Genomic DNA, 17,462 nt, shown 5'->3' with positions numbered 1-17,462 from the left:
TATAAAATAATTCAGATTCTTTATTGCGTAAAATTTGTTGTTTTGATTACATTATGCAGTTAAATGATCTGCTGTACAGCTGGATTAAGTGGGTACAGAAAATAAATGGATGGATGGATTGTCTGCAAACTGGTGAATGAGTCCTCCTCAGAGCGTTTTGAAGATGCAGGTGTCAGATCAGCTGTCGTGATTGGTCCAGTTTCCCCAAGCTGGTCCAATAAATTTTCCACAGGAGGGAGACAGGCTCCAAACAGCCAATCCTCAATGTATGTTAGTACACTCAAATCTGCATGAAGGGACTCTTCACCACTATGTTAACAATATGAAGCTGGACAGCTAGAAAGCTCAACAAACACGAAGCCAAAACATCTCAATCACTGGCTGCAGTCTAGGTCATATTATATATTGATAAATTGTCTGGCTTATTTCCCATTTGTGTTACATGGGCCAAACTTAAAAATCAAAGGTAACCTCCAAGTTAAGACAGTTTATACATTTGTTGGTAGATTTTATCATCCTTATTTATGTGTAAGAGTTAATTTTTCTGAGTGTCAGCTTCAGTTGCAAAATCCCAACATGAAGAAGAGATGTTCCAGCAAACAAGAAAAGGTCTGTGGGACGTCCGCCATGCTATGCTTTGTAGGATTCCCTTTCTAGGTAGAAGAACATTATTTGCAAGGTTTTGTCTCAAGCCTACCCTCTGAGGGATGTAAATGGGGATCAAACCTTATTCCACTGCGCCACAATCCACAATCACTAAGATGTACACTTACCCTGACAGTTTTGTCATTAGAATTCAGATGCACAACCCTTTGGGGGCTTTCCCAGCTGTCATTGGGTGAGAGGCAGGGCACACCCTGGACAGGTCACCACTCCAACACAGAGACAAACGAGACAAACAACCATCCACACTTACACACCTATTGTCAATCTAGAGTAACCAGAGTTAAAGTGACATGAATGTTTTTGGGCGGTGGGAGGAAGCCGGAGTACCCAGAGAGAACCCACGCATACACAGGGGAAATATGCTAACTCCACACAGAAAGAACCAGCCGGATTTTCTCATTACATCAGTCTGAATAGACAAATAGTTTTATCCAACCTGAACATCAAATATTTTGAGCATTTAGATGTTTCAGATGGTGAAACTGAGAGCATTCTGACCTCTGTATATTGCAGGTAAGTGATACTCATTGGTACTTTACACAACCTGGTCTATAGAAACAGGAAGTTTCCCTTTTAATGACACAAGGGGTCACCAAACATCACTGAAGAGACTGAGGATGTTTCTGCACCTCTCAGCCCTTCTCAACTCCTCTCACATAAGCACTCTGAGTTTCCAGCTGAAGTCAATTCAATATCACGTTAAAGCTTTATTCGCTGATAAGTGTGTTTTTTGCATCCCTTCAATATGAAGGTACAACTGAAAACATTGTCACTGCTCTAATAAATAAAAAATGCCGAAAGAAAAGAAGTTTCCTGCTTACTGCACCCTCTGCAAGGGGTTGTGCCTCTCTTCAGATCAGGGACAGGACTTCTTCCTATCAAGAATAACTGTTTACATGACCCCAGAAAAAAAACCCTTATTCTGTTTGTCCTACCAAAACCGGACTTTTAAAATACATAAAGCATGTTAGTCCGACCAATTTACTATGAAACTGAGCTTCTCAAAACCAGACCAATACACCCAGATAATACAGTTGGGGATCAAATCCCTCTCCATGCACTCAACTAAACTAAAAGGTAAATTAATGCAGCATAATTCCCAATGTCTTTCAGGTGCAAGACGTTTGATGAATTTCTCACAATGCCTCTTTCAGATCATCTAGAATTGATCAGTGGGGCTAAAATCTGTTCTTTGCCTTTTTATTTTGCCAATGCGAAACCCTCTATTTCTTCATTTTGAATTAATTTGCTAGTGCACCAAGGACCCTGATGAAATCCTGTTGTTGGCTTCCAGTTGAACTTCAGTTTGCCTAAGATTATCTTTAAGCACTCTATGAAGGTCCAATATACAACACTGATGAAACATAAACAAGCCAGAAGCTTAAGTGTGAAACTTAACTTGGAGCTATTCAAGCAGTTTGAGATTATTTGGTTCATTAAGTGAAGGAAAAGCTGAAAGTTCTGTGGGCAAAAGTCCTCGTTTAATTCATGAAAGTGCTTTGACTGCCTTGTCTTGGGAAGTGAAACAACCACAACGAAACCTTTTACAACTCCACCCATCACAGTTGGTATGTGGTTGTTGGTAAATGTCTTTAATCAGCGCTAAAGAAGTCTGCTGTCGTTTTCTGGGTTTGTCTGTCCATCACACATCAGAAAAAGACATGAAGACAAAACAATTCTTTGCCTGAATGTTCACTTGAAAGCTGTAGCTTTACTCTTATTTTCTTTCTGGACTGCAAATAGTCCTGGTAGAGCTACAGTGCAGATCCATTTTTTCATTTGTCTTTTTGAACAATCTCTCTCGTTGTTGACACACGCCCTTTTACTCCAACAGCTGCATTTACCAGCAGATCATGTGATTAAGTATTTTGAGCTGTTTGGGGCTAGCTTTTGTCTGTCTTTGGTTGAGCTTTCTTTGAAATTCCTTATTTTTTCCCCAGTGTATGATATATTTCAGATTATTTGGAGACCTTTTGAAATCTCTTGCCTTACATACTGTCACAGTGTTCGATGTGAATGGTTTGAAGGACCAAAATATGGAAAGCAGCTGCTTGGAGGCAATGGATGAAAAATAAGATCTTTATTTAGAAAGAATAAATAAATGTAAATGAACTAAACTTAAGACACAAAAGACTAAATAATTGAACAACCTGACAAGGTGAGAAAACCAGAGTGAATGTGGAACCAGAAACCAGCAAGGCGCTGACAAAGATTGAGCAAACCAAGGAGCTTAAATAGAGGACCTGATGAAACAAATTTGTACACCTACAACTGATTAAGAGAAGACAGGTGTGAAATTGGAGCTGAGGACCAAACAGGAGAACTGAGGATACAAAGGGTAATTACAAGAATGAGGGGTTAAAGTACAAACAAAATATACCAACCAAGAACACAGAAGAGAGGACAAACCAAGGCACTGAGAAACAATTAAACCATAAAAAAGACTAGAAACGCAAAGGGCAAGAAGGTCAAAACACAAAAAGCACAGCTCATGACACATACTGGTGACCACTATCATGCTTCTGAATGCTCCAGAGAGCTTTCAGTACCTTGGCATGATGATGGCACACAATTCAGCAATGAGAATGCTTGGTCCTTCTGTAGATATCAGTACAAATAAGTTGGGTTGGTCCAGTCATGTTAAGAAGAGCTTGTAATCATTGGCACCTGATCTGAAACCCCTGATTTTAATCTAGTTTATTGTGACAGATCTGCTTTTTAATCAGTTTAATTGGTGCTATTACATTTCCAGCAATCTCCAGAGAACAGCCAAAATCCTTACAGTAATAACACAAGTAGTAGATCCTGGTTACAGTTGTGGCGGGAGTGATTTTCCCATCTCAGCAACACAGTCTTCCTTGTTTTTATTGCTGAAAATTCAGCTGTGAGTTAAAAGAGGAAGCAAACACAGATAGTTTGCTGCAGCAGTAACACCACAGTCATGGAGAGCTCACAGAGATGGACAAGCCACGTAAGAAATGGACAGTTTTCTAGAATATTTGAAAAAGGTATGATTTTCAACAGTCCGCAATGTCTGATTCATATAATGTGTGTGGCTGTAGTTGTTTGACTTAAAAGCAGAATAATCCGATTTCACGTGGACAACGTGTTTTTTTTTTAGGGTTACGAGCTGTCATAACACTTTTTTTTTCAAACTATCTTCAGACCAAGTTTTTCAGATGCTATTTTTTGGTGTTTTGGCTGAAAGTATCATAGCCATTTTACATTTATTGTGCTGGTGTGCTGGTGGCAGATGTTTCATTATCATAAGTCCAATTGTTAGAGACATTGGCTAAGTATTTATAAAGCAGAGAGAGGCCACATTCAAAGATACTTGTGATAACAAAGATCATTCTGAATAACAGGATAACAGGTCTCTTGAGATGACAGATTGATATATCCTGTTGGTTTGACCTGCCTGTGGGGCAGATACCGTCTGAACTGCAGCAGAGTTAAACTCTTATCTGCATCCAAAGAAACCACACTCCCTGCTCAAGAGCAGAGGTGTTTCTAAGCTCAGTGCAGCAAGCAGAATTACACATGATTTAACACAGAAACCGCTCATTTTCAAGCTCACCAGAATCATCTTGTGATCTCTCGCTGATTAATTTAATAATAATAGGCCATTAATAGTTTATTTATTAATGGCCTATTATTTAAGAAAGAAAGAAAAAAAGGCTGAAGATAACAAGCTAAATTAAGTTGTTTCTCGAGATAACAGAACAACCATCTCAGGACCTTGAGCTAACAGTATTGAAATAAAAACAGAAAAACTCTCAGCTTCCGCTCACCCACACATCATATAACCCACTGATTATTTTTCTTTCCTCATTTCCAAACACATCTGTCACTCATCTTTAATGGCTTGCTTATGGTGAAATGTATGTTTCATTCTTTTTATGTATTTTAGCAGTATTTAAACATTTCTTACCACACGTTTTATCCATTTTTAAGAATTTGTATCTGAGAAAAATCCAAATCCAAAATGAAACATTTGTATGCAGCCTTTCAGAATGTGTACACTTGCTTCATAACTCAGGCAAAAAACTGTCAATCTGACTCACAATTTGTGAAAAAAGTCTGAATATTTTCAAGCTTTGATATTTCTCAATCATTATTTCTGTTCAAACTCACAGGTGGACACACTTTTCCAAACTACAGAGTGGTTATTATGTGTCTGGGACTCCTGAACACTGTGTTACTCATAGCTGCTGTTGTTCTTGGCATTAACTGTAAGTATGGCAGCGTACGGAAAGTTTCAGTTCCTTCTTGTGAAATTTCACTTAAATCCCACTGCTGAACAGACACTTTTACACTCAAGCTTTAACTGGAAATTAAGAATGATTTCAACATCCCTCAGTCAGTCAATTATATTCTTGTGCACAACCAGCTAAATTAAAATGTCTAAGCATTTAAATGTGACTTGTAAATCAGCTTCTAGTATAATGAATAATTTACATCAATCTCAACCAAAATAAAAATTCAGTATACTATATAAATACAATAAATGTGTTTATACTACAATAAACACATTTATTGTCCTGTACTTTGAGGCGTCTGTGTGCTACATCTCTGCAGTACAGTTTGACACATTCTTTTACTCTTTGTGATGACATGTTTTCACCTGTTCAGGTGCTAAAGTCAAAGAGGGCTCCCTCCATGTTTCCCACTCAGCTGCGTCAGAGCTCATCAGTGAGCTCAGCTTTTTACGGAGCAACCACAGCGATGTGATCGAGGCCAAAGAGGAGGCCAAGAGGGCGTTAGAGAAGGCGAAAAGTGAACACGCTAAAATGAAGGAGCAAATTGAGCAGCTGACGACCATTAATGATGCTTATCAGAAACAGATTGAAGCACTGCACGCAGAGAAGACAAACCTGCAGTCCAACATATCAGCTTTAGGTTAGTTTCACTGTTACAGTGTTTTTCTAATTGAATCTTACAGTAAAGCGCCTGAAACGACAAGAAATCTTTTGTTTCTCAGGAGGAACTTGTGGAAGATGCCTCCCTGGATGGGTTCTCTTAAACTCATCCTGCTATTTCTTTTCCTACACCGAGTCCACGACTGTCAAGAAGAACTGGCAGGACAGCAGAGCAGACTGCATCAGACGTGGTTCAGACTTGGTTGTGATCGATAACCCTGAGGAGCAGGTGGGTTAAAATAATTTAATGAGGATGTCAGCAAGACCCAACTGACAAACCAGCATTAAGCTGGAATGGTTTGGAAAACGGATGGATGGACATATGTGTTCATGCAATCTTTTTATATTGTCCCTTTGAAAACTTTGAAAAGTTATTTGTTCGCCTTCACAGAAATATATAAGCGACAGCATTGAAAATAAGAAAAGCGATCCTCTATCCTGGAACAACGGGTTCTGGATTGGTCTCACTGACATCAAGGCAGAGGGAACATGGATGTGGGTGAATAACGTCACAGAGGTGGAACAAAGGTGAGAGCTACACAATTACTCTCAACAGATTATTGTCGATTGTTTTCACTTTGCTGCTTTAACACTTTGTCAATTTTACTACACAGAACATTAGAACTATGTTTTTATCGACTGATTTAACTTCTTTCAGGTACTGGATGGATGGAGAACCAAACAACCATGGACCTCGTGGGGAGGACTGCGGCGTTGTAGTTTACTCCACCAATAATCCATGGAAGACCAGATTCGATGGAGGGTGCCACAACTTCAAGATACACTGGATCTGTGAAATGCCATCAAGATAAACTCCAGATTCACTCTTTATGTACTGCTCAAGTAGTTTGACCGTAAATAAAATACATTTAATTCATGTTTCCTCACACAAATCTATGAGATTTATGACATCTAAAAACATGTTAGTTTTTCAGTCCCTGATATTCAGTGTTATTCAGAGTCCAGTTATTTTGTGCATCGTGGCATTGGTGGGATGTATTGTTTTTAAAGTTTATTCTTATCCTTTTTACTGTTTTTCATATGTGTGTGTGTGTTATTTGTATGAAAAGTACAAATAATATCTGACTGATTGATTGATTAACATTTGTTTTCTTTCTGATCATATTTCGACTTAAAATGCATTTATCACTTAGTCCTTGTCATCACAGATTTGCAAACTGGATTGTTTACACATGTATAAGAAATTTAAGAGGTTCTTATTACAACAAACGTGTGCCCACAGAGCTGAAGTTTCTGCAAAGGTGATATTTCTCATTGTTTTTGTCAAGAGAATTGAAATGTGCACTATTAAAGCAGCACAGCATGACAACCTTGGCAGTGTGGAGGAGGCTTCAGAGGCTTCAGAACAACAAATGTCAGCAACAGCAGCTGACTGCTCTGTTCAGCTCTTTATCCTAATGTAACTAAATCAACAAACAAATGATTTACAAACACAGAATATTTTGTCTTTATGTATGATTTGTGTTATGTACCGAGCAAAAGGCTCAAAATAAAAGGTGATATTCACTCTTCTTAACCTCCTAATAATTTTCCGTTTTTGTTGGCTCAGTAAAATGAGAATAACAGGAACAGCTGAGGTAATGTTGAGGTCTACAAGACACAGAAAACAGAGTCATTCAAAATGACCTTTCTTTCATCATCGACACAAAATTTGTGCCTGAAGTCGTGTGAAAAACAAATCCTGGACTGATGAATTTGAAATAGAGCTCTTTGGCTGCAGTGTTTGAGGACAAAAGGATGCAGACTTCAATCAAAAGAAGACCTCTGCATCCCTAAGCACACAGTTGGATCGATCGTGTTTTGGGCTCGTGTTGCAGCCACTGGCATGAAGACCAATGTGTGGTGAACCAATCTGCAAAAAAAGCACCATTTACAAGACGGCTCAGAAATCTCTCAAGACCAGAAGTGCACTAACGGAAGAATAAACAAAAATCCCCCCACAAACTGAAAGATGTATACAGCTGTGACACAAAGCCTTAATAAAATGCCATACTTGCCAAAGGTGGGGGATATGTTGTAATGACCACGCAGAGAGCCCAGTTTTTTCTAAAACTGTAAAAGATTAACACAAATAAATGATGTTACCTGAAACGACTAAGACTTATTACAGAATGTGTCCTTTTTGACTTTAAGAAAATCAGTTCAGTCAGAACGTTGGGTCATTTTGTGCAAGAGGAGGATTTTCAGCTAAGCAGTTTCAGATCTCCACTTGAATAAATGCCTGGATTTATTGTGCATCAGATGGGTCAGCATATTCACATCCTGTTCCCCTTCAGCTGAATAAATGTTCGCTTTAACCCTAGATTACTTTGAATAATTTCACTTCTCCTTTCTCATGGTCATCAGTCTTAAGGGGAATGTTTTCAAGGATTTACTGTTGATGAGCTCAGCAGAGGTGTGGTGAAACAGGGCGATGACATGACCATTTACTTACATTTACTGGCACATACCTGGACTAAACTAAACAGCGATAATGGAGAAGAGCCCCCAAGACTGTAACTTTGATGGCGGATTTAATACGCTGATTTGTCAGGAGGACTTCAAAGATGAAGAACATCTTCCTTGTCAACAATCTAACAGAAGACAAGTAAAGGGTCAGTAAAACACACTTCCATACACATTTTCTGCCAACCCATTGATGTTGATGTCATGCAGATAAAATATGTTGAATTATGCTCATCATTCTTACTGCCGCTTTTAGCAAGATTTTGATTTTCATATCCAGTCACAAATAAAGCCTGTGTAATAGAGCTAGAAACTCAAAGTACAGATGTCTTCACAGAATGTGTTTGTCTACTGTTAGTTTAGCTTGATGCTGTCATTTGCCTTGTGATATTGCTGTGTAGTGTCCATGTTCACGATGAGTTCGGGGAGACGCAGCAGACTGGCTGTGCTGATACTGACACTTCTCGCTGCTGTTCTACTAATAGTTGATATCAGCATGGGTGTCCATTGTAAGTTGGTGCTACTACTGTTTGTTCCTTGCCTCCTAATAAGATCAGCTCATTTTGTTTAGGAAAAGCAACACCTTTATTGAATGGACTGTAAAGCAAGCTGCAAAGTCAAACATTCATACATTGGACTATGAATTGGACTAAAAAAAACAACAACTATGCAAAGTATCAGATATAAAAATGCATAAAAATCATCATTCTGTCTGAGAGTAAGTTAAATAAAGAACACTTTGTCACTGTAAATCTGTTTCTTCAACACTGGCAGACAACAATCTCAAAGACACCCACCTCACCCCTGATGATACACAAAGTATCGCCAAAGAGCTGGCCAAACTCCAGGAGGATTACAAAAACGCGGTGGAAACCATGAAGATTGCCCAGAAGCAGAAAGACAGTGAGACGAACAGTCAAACAGAAACCAACTGGGAGTTGGAGCATCAGACAAAAAGAAGTGAAAACAACAAAGAGCAGATTGATAAAATTACAAAGGACATTGCAAAAATGAGCTCACAGCTACCAATGATTAGTAAGACATGTCTTACTGTTCTCAACTATCATTTAAAAATGGTAATCATGTGAGATGTGTCTCGCTTAATAGTTTTATGTTTTGGTGTTATTTGTCCACAGCCGACGGCTGCAAACACTGTCCCCCAGGATGGCTGTTGAGGAACTCTGTGTGCTACTACTTCTCTTTTTTGAACAAAGATGAACTCAAATCCTGGCAAAAAGCCAGAGAGTTCTGCCAGCTGCATCAAGGAGATCTTCTAGTCATTGACAGCAAAGACAAAGAGGTTAGCTAATATTTCTGGCCAACCATATTCAAGTAGAAATGTAGCTTTCTTTAATTCATATTCTGTTTATAATTTGTTAGAACTTTACTGTAAATTACTTGACGCACCAAGACCCCTCAAAATACAATGATGGCACCTGGTTTGGACTGAGAGATTCTGAGGAGGAGGGGACTTGGAAATGGCTGGATGGAAGAGTCCTTGTTGAAGGGTAAGAATGTATTATATTACATGTTAGGAAAAATATTTAAGAGTCAATAGTCAGAAACTAGATTTCTCAGGGAAAATGTCACTATAACATCCAACAGCTGTTTTTTTTTATTTTTTTTATTTGGTGCATCCACTCAGACATAATGACAGTATCCTCAACCTTTACATGAGAATTTAAAGTAATTCAACTTAAAGTGGGGTTTTGTGAAGTAGTCAGTGCCTTACCTGCAGTAGACAGCACTCAGAGCGCCCTCTGTTTGCAGAATCAGGGAGGATTTTTGACAGTGAGCTAAACTAAGAGCTCTTATACACCAAACTGACATCAAGAAACTTGTGCCAGCATGTCCCTCTGCTGTTTCTTGCACTTAAACACACCACACAGAAAAATCCTCCCTGCCAACTACAATGTACAATCTATGCCTCCAAACACAACTCTGCAATGCAGAATGAAACAGCAGTTTAAACATTATTCAATAAGATAAAAAACATATAGATGTTTGCACAGTCAGTTTGCAGTAGCAGTCCGTTTTTATGTATCCGATGTATTTCGGTCTCAGTTGGTAAAAGGGTTTAGATGAAAACACCTAGTTTCAGTTTAAACTTACACACCATATGGACCGTTTGACGGTACATTTAACCTAAATATATCTCTCTAGATTAATCCACTCTTTGCTTCAGGTACTGGAGAGATGGAGAACCAAATGATACCCATCAAAACGAGGACTGTGCAGCAGTGTATCCCAGGAGAAACTTCTTCAAGGCTTGGAACGATGTCAAATGTAGCACCCCACATGAATGGATTTGTGAAAAAGCTCCAACCTCCATGGCCTGAGGAATCAGAATCTCACACACTGTACATACAGTATGTGTTTGTTACAATGAGACACACCTCTGTAAATAAGTAATATACCATGATGAAAGGCCGGTCTTTCACCTGTAGCTGTATAGTCTTTATTCATAGAGTCATGAAAAAAAGTACACTTTTCCTCATATCTAATGTTTTACACATTTGGACACAAAACATCATCTAGAATTAGGCAAATACAAACGTAGCTGGACAACATCACATGACATATTACTCTGTGTCATTACTTATTTAAAAAAAACTAAGCTAACATGCAGAAGCAGTGTGTGAAAAACAACTTAAGTGCTTTAAAACTACTCATCAGTAAGTGTGAGCATCTCTGTAAAAGCAGAAGTTTGGTCTGGAGCATTCAGATGTGTATGAACATGATGCCAAGGAGGAAAGGGACATGTCATGTCATCATCAGTTTATAGCTACAGCCTTTTCCCGCACTGTCTATCTGTCAGGTTTCTAATGTCAATGTTTCTCATTTCTAAATCTGCACTGTTTATCTGTCTTCCTTCGAGCTATGTTTCTAAAGTTCAATAAAGATTGTTGCAGTACAAAGTACCGAATGTTTATTTCTAATTTATTTCTCCATGTTTAGACAAAATCTTGTAAGCATAACTACCTGCTGCTCCTCCCGTTTTGCAGATGTAGTAATAAAACCCTTATGCTGTTAGATGATACATTAACCTTGAACCTTTGAACAACTGACCCATTTAAAATGATAAATTACATGTTGATTCTATGTGTTAAAGGTTCATGTTGGTGATATTTTAATTCAGGCTGTTTCTGGCATGCTAAGCTAAGCTAAATGGCTGCAGGCTGCTGCACAACTGTCTTTCTGTGAGAAGGGTAATTTAACAGAAGAACAAAGAAACATAACCTGGAATATCTGCATCAATATTCTTATGATCAGCATCTCATTTGCACAGAACTTTGGAGATGACTGAGTAAAGCATCTGACAAACAAACTCCAGCTAATCAGATGAATTAAGTGAAGCAACTTGAAAAGAGTCAGTTATTAGAAGCCACCCTTGTATGTTGTCATCGCTCCTAAAACCTGTCCATGTAGCTTCCAGTGTTAAATGTTGATTGTGCCAAAATGTATGTGTTTCTGTCACAAAAGGATAGCTTGGAACACGGTAAGATAGGTTCACTTGTGATTTTGATCTTGCAGATCACATGAAAATCCAGCTGTTTCACAGGGTCATTAGTTTGGAAATGAGTGATGCAGGAGTCTGGAAACACACACAGACATCTGCACTCACAGTATTCATATGAACAGATTGTTAACATCACTATATATAACAAAAAAAAGAGTTCATGCATCTGCAGGAGGAATATTCTACCAAGTAGATAGACATGCACATAAATATGACATCTGAGCTGATCCAAACAAACATGCACGTAGAATCCTGTATCCATGAACTTAATGGACATTTACTTCCTGGATGACTCATCTTAATCCAAAGAAATTCTTCTCTATTTATTCTACCCTAACTTTGACTAACTTTTCCAATAAGTCCTCCAGCTAAAACAGTCCCTCATCACAGCTCATTACAGAGTCCTGTAAAACATCAGGCCTAGTGGCAGAAGGAAAATATGAGAAGTGTTTCCACATTAGTGCAGACGTCACTTTAAAGTCTTTCATTTAAGAAGCCACAAAGTTCTCAGAAGAAAGACGAGAGGTTTATGGAGCGGTTAAGCACTACTGAGACCAACATACTGCCCATAACAAAGCAACACCTGACTGAGAAAGAGTTTATGTATACCAATACTTGGTTAGGATTAGAATACATCCTTGTTAAAATTGCAGTCATCACCATAATTTTGCTGGTTGCCTTGGTTACACATACAAAGCACAATACAAGGGAGCGTTGTAATTTTCTGCTTGGCTTCAGCGTTACTTGGTTAGGTTTAAAAAATTCCAAATCTGCTAGGGTAAGGTTAGAAAACAGTCATTCTTTTTAGACCACCACGGTCGCCATTTTTACCCCTCATATCCAGTCGCTCTTGTGAACACTGGATGTCACATATTCTTTGAATGTCGTTATCGGCGGTATCTCCCTGCATGAACAAACGCCACATGAGCATGTTTTGGAGAGGAGGATAGTTTCAGATTTTTTGCACCCTGAATTTAAAAGATGTCTAAATCTCAATGTGACTATAATCACCATGATGTGGCTGAGCTGAGAAATGAAAGATAAATTAATGCTTAACCTTGCCATCATCGGTTACTGTGTAGTCAGGCATGAGTGCCCATCAGGCCACATAAACATGATCACACACACGCTGCTTATCAGTGGTCTGAGCAGCAGGACAAACAGATCAATGTGCACTAGTTCCAGCAGTATAATGGAGGACTTACGGTCAGAGATTGAAGAAGAGATGTCTTTTGAACAAAACATTTATCAGGATCTCAGCAGAGATCGGCGTTCGTTTTCTCTCCGCAAAACATTCAGACAAGGTACATTTCACAAATTTCATTACCACTTCCGAACTTTTCTTTTTTCTCTCTCGAACTGACCTTGTGTTATTTTAGCTCATTTATCTGCTTAGTGTTGAAATCCATGTAAAATATTCTTACGAATGTTTTGTATATATACTTGAAACTTGACTTGATTTGAACATTCTCTGATTCAATTTGACATGTCAAAGAGTAAAAATGCACTCGGAAAAATGCACTTATCCTTACTGCGGCTTATCTGAAGACAAAATGACCATCTGAGATTTACATTTAGAGGAATGTTTTCAAGGTTTGTTCGCAGTGAGAGCTGGTCCTGGGTTTCCACACCACAGGCTGGTGATACTGACTTTGGGCTTGCTCAATGCTGTTCTGCTCATAGCAGCTGTGGTCATCGGGATTCACTGTGAGTAAGACGGTTCACATGTACGCTGCTGATTTATGAATCACAAAAATTACTTTATGTTGGGGAAAATGTGAAGATACAAGCTTTTAATTGAATTTAACTGTGTCTTGTGTTGGTTTATAAGACTTGACTAGTATCTCAATGTGAAATTAATAAGTCAGTGCACCCAGACACAGTGCAGTATATGCAACATGAACCCCATTGCAATTCATAATCATAGCCTCCTCCAATAAAAATCAAGTTGTTGTCCTTGGAAACATGCCCATGCAAAGTGTGTGTGTGTTTCAAGACATAGTGTGGGCAAAATTAATGCTTTGGCAGTTAACTTCTGCTTTCTCTTAAAAAGATGAGGGCAGAAAGCCCACGAGTACAAACAGGAGTATCTGGTAACCAGTACATTTTGCAAATCTCGTTCACAACTCCTGCACTCCAGCACAGTCTGTTGGTGCACAGAGCTGTGGCGAAGTGCTGAGAGACCCTCGGCTGACTTCATTATCGCTGTGTTTCTAATACAGCTAAAAGCGAAAGCTCGAGAATATAAATTCTGAGGAGCACAAGTGAACCTCAAGGAGATCATTACCTGCTGAAGCAGTACTTTAAAATACAATGACTGAAACTAACTAACCCATGCAGAAAGTGTGCCGCCGTAAATAAATATATTACCGTGTTATGTCATATAACTGCTCAGAAATTAAACCATAAAGTTTCCAGACGCAAACCATCATAAAGCTACTCATATAATCCGAATAAATAAGTCTGAGAGTTAAATCCAAAGCCTCTTTTGTTGCTGATCAAGATAGCAGATCAGTTTGGTTGTATTACTATTTAAGCTATTTATGCTGTTCTCTAAGTTAAACCTCAAATGCTAATTTCTTAGCATTTACTCTCAGGTATTTAGTGTTTTACTGAAAAACTTTGCATACAAAGTATATGTTCTAAGAGGCAAGAAGATTCTGTGTGAATATTTACTCTTAAAGATTCATTTTCAGCAAAACATACTACGTACTTTCCCCACTGCACATAAAATAAACTCGTCTCTACTCCTGTTGGGCAAACTTAATGTTCTGGCAATCTGTATGTAGGTCCAAACAAGTATTATGGGCAGCAGCCAAGACAGTCACTATATTTACGACACCAACAAAAAAAATTCAATAGATTGTTAGTCCAACCAAAACTGGACTTTAAAAAAAAAAATGTTAACATGTTAGTCTGACCAAAACTACATGAAATCAAACCTCTCAAAGCCAGACTAACACACCCAGGTCATGCGGTTGGGGGTCAAATCCTTTATCCTTTATGTATACACTCAGCTAAAATCCGATGGGGCAGCACATACTCCAAAGTTCCATCTTTTTAAAAAAAAACAGTAAAGTCTACGTATACAGCTGAATTCCCAGTTAAACTGCTCTCTTTCACATATTTTTGTGATACTTCTGTCAAACAGCTAAATTAAATTCTAACTACATTTCTGACTACTCTGTTTGCACTTCAGGGTCAGTTGTAAAGCTCAGAACCAAACAAAGGTCCCATTAAATACATTAATTAAATGACAATAGTCATTAGCTCTTTTTTTGTTTATTTACATGGAGTTTATGTTCAAGTCCGGTGGCGCTTGGAGCCAGATGTTTTCTGATGCTGGTTGCAAATTGGTGAGAAGCGCTGATGTAAAATACATCTGCAGTCTTCAGCAGAGAGACCAGTCCAGAGGCTGTTAGAGGCAGCTAAGAAAGTCAGGATTGCCTTGTTTTTGAACGACAAATAAATTCTCGCATTACCTACAAGCTGATGTTGAGACGTTTCACTGGATAGATGTTGGTGGTGATGTTAGAGAAGTGACCATCAGAGTAAGTAGTATTCATCTTCTGAGGATGATAAATGTCCACTGGCAATCCATCCAGCAGTTGCTGATATGTTGCTGTCTGGAACAAAGTGGTGAACTAATATGCAGGTAAAAAATAATAAATTTGACTTGACATTCTGCTGCTTGCATTTTCTCACTGATTCAGGTGACAAAGCAAAAGACCTGCAGATTTTAGATTCATCCGCTGCATCCCTCGTGGTTGAGCTGAAGTACCTCCGCAACCACTCCGACGTCATCAGAGCTAAAACGGAGGCCCAGGCAGCACTGGTGAAAGAACGCACTAACCACGTGCAACTAAAGCTGCAACTGAAGCAGAAAATGGCCATCACTGACATGCTTCTCGGAAGAATCGAGATTCTTGAACTAGAGAAGGCAAATATCCAAACAAATAGAAGTACCTTAGGTAAGACAGCCCAGCAGCTGGTCTTCGACCGCCTCCCACACAAGCCTTGTTTCAGAAAATACTTAATAAAGAAAGTGTTTAAAAGTTTTTTTTCATTTTTTTGTCTCTTACCGAAACAGATGAAAACTGTGGCAGATGTCAGCCAGACTGGCTCCTTCTGAAATCATCCTGTTATTATTTTTCTCGACATGAAGCCTCTGAAAGAAAGAACTGGTCAGACAGCAGAGCGGACTGTATCAGTCGAGGAGGCGACTTGCTTGTGATCAATAACTTGGGGGAGCAGGTGGGTCCCAATAAAAAGACAGATTTAATTTTGAAGAATGGAGAGGAAGTTATTTTATTTCAAAATTCCTCTGAAAAGATTAAGGTATCTCTATCATAGAAAAAAAACACTTCTCTAGTCCCTGGGATTCAGATGGAAATGAACTCAAATGTATCTCATTCTTCCATGAGATTCCCTGACAAATGAATAAAAAGAGAGATCAATCACAATGAAAATAGTTTCAGCTTTCTCGGCCGCCTAGTTCTTGGCCTTAATGTACAGGCTCACAATAAACAAGTAATAAATAAATACATAATTATACTAATAATACTACAACTAATATTAATAATAACACCTGTAATCAAAATAACAATAATATATTAAGCTGTGATAAAAAAAAAGTGCTATCATAGAGAACCTATTTATTATTTTTGATTTATTTTTAATGTGTAAGAGTGCAGTTTAATCCAATTTAATTACCTTAATAATCCCAAAAGTTGGTCATTCGTCATTGTCTAAAATGATTTGGAAAAAAATCATGTAGAGTTACTGCTGTGGGCAGGAATTACTTCCACTTTGCCACATAATCGGCTCCAGGGGTTCCAGGGCAGTGGCCAACACAGATACAGTTTTCTTTATATGTTTTTTTCAGCAACACAGAAACATTCAACTAACCCTCCCACTCCCACCAAAATGGAACCCAAAGTATCTATAAATCCGTTGTCTTACAGCGTCTATATACTGTAACATCATGTGAGACACCTGTGTTCACATTAGATGCCTTTTCGACCACGCTCTACTTACGGTAAACTACATACGGCTGGAAACTTCAAACACCCAGCTGACATCCAGTTTCAGCTGGCATTTTTGCTTTCTTACAGCAAATCGTAAGTGATCATTTTCCGAGGCAGAGCAGCATTGCCCAGTGGTGGCTGAACGGATACTGGATCGGTCTCACTGACCTGGAGGCGCCGGGGACGTGGGCGTGGATTCATAATGTGACTGATGTGACCACAATGTAAGCATCTCACCAGCTAATGCCACTTTTATTTGTTACAACAGTTCTGCGACAGAAAAATAGTGTGAACACGATCTCTGGATGATGTCGCTTTACCACAGGTACTGGAGATTCGGACAGCCCAACCTCAGCGGACCTCAGAGTGGCAATTGTGCTGCTTTTTTTAACTACGGTGATTCTATGAAGACATTCTATAATGGGAACTGCAACCAGCAAAAACTGAACTGGATCTGTGAGATGCAGCCAAGGAAGGTGTAATACAACTACTCATCATTAGGATGATGGGTAGAGATTCTAATATTAGTAAATATTTGTAATATACAGGCTGCTGTCTGACATCTTACCTATCAAGTTGTGTATGAGATGACTGTTTAAAACTAGAGGCAACTATCTGTATGCTGCATATGTACAATAGTCTCTTGCATGGTTATGATGTAGAAAACAGCTCCACACATGCACATGAGCGCATAAAAGCTTTTCAGTGATTTTTCTTTAATCATAACTGAACTATTTTGCTAAAACGCATTAGGGCTTAGCTGTAGCTGGAATAAAATGTGCTCAATGTCATGTTTTTTAGATCGATTTTGTTACACTAAATAAAATTAAAAAATGGTTCCTTAAAGAAAATCGCTGCTTAATG

The 17,462-nt window shown here is 38.6% G+C and overlaps 3 protein-coding genes across 4 annotated transcripts; all 3 read left to right on the top strand.

Annotated features, from left to right (window-relative positions):
- The first annotated feature begins 4,802 nt into the window (after positions 1–4,802).
- LOC140270110 (perlucin-like protein) lies at positions 4,803–6,464 on the top strand. The gene is made up of 5 exons (XM_072365199.1): positions 4,803–4,898; positions 5,299–5,565; positions 5,648–5,814; positions 5,977–6,113; positions 6,244–6,464. Exons 1-5 carry the CDS (start codon positions 4,838–4,840, stop codon positions 6,395–6,397), a joined length of 786 nt encoding a protein of 261 aa, XP_072221300.1. The 5' UTR covers positions 4,803–4,837; the 3' UTR covers positions 6,398–6,464.
- Positions 6,465–7,990: 1,526 nt separating this feature from the next.
- On the top strand, positions 7,991–11,044 carry LOC140270143 (uncharacterized). 2 transcript variants are annotated; one of them, XM_072365240.1, is made up of 6 exons: positions 7,991–8,200; positions 8,453–8,560; positions 8,826–9,086; positions 9,188–9,351; positions 9,432–9,559; positions 10,215–10,353. In XM_072365240.1, exons 1-6 carry the CDS (start codon positions 8,080–8,082, stop codon positions 10,261–10,263), a joined length of 831 nt encoding a protein of 276 aa, XP_072221341.1. In that variant the 5' UTR covers positions 7,991–8,079; the 3' UTR covers positions 10,264–10,353. The 2 variants fall into 2 exon arrangements, with proteins under 2 accessions (XP_072221341.1, XP_072221340.1); XM_072365239.1 differs by having other exon boundaries at positions 7,993–8,200; positions 10,237–11,044.
- A 1,650-nt stretch (positions 11,045–12,694) lies between these two features.
- On the top strand, positions 12,695–17,432 carry LOC140269975 (uncharacterized). Its single transcript, XM_072365025.1, has 6 exons — positions 12,695–12,875; positions 13,165–13,278; positions 15,285–15,542; positions 15,662–15,825; positions 16,686–16,822; positions 16,924–17,432. The coding sequence occupies exons 1-6, from the start codon at positions 12,740–12,742 to the stop codon at positions 17,078–17,080; spliced, it is 966 nt and encodes a 321-aa protein (XP_072221126.1). The 5' UTR covers positions 12,695–12,739; the 3' UTR covers positions 17,081–17,432.
- Positions 17,433–17,462: the final 30 nt, after the last annotated feature.

The sequence above is a fragment of the Leuresthes tenuis genome, unplaced genomic scaffold, assembly GCF_036924035.1.
Source record: "Leuresthes tenuis unplaced genomic scaffold, fLeuTen1.0.hap1 SCAF_15, whole genome shotgun sequence".
Classification (NCBI taxonomy): domain Eukaryota; kingdom Metazoa; phylum Chordata; class Actinopteri; order Atheriniformes; family Atherinopsidae; genus Leuresthes; species Leuresthes tenuis.
Note: the sequence above shows the minus strand (reverse complement) of the source record. Positions and strands in the feature narration are given on the sequence as shown.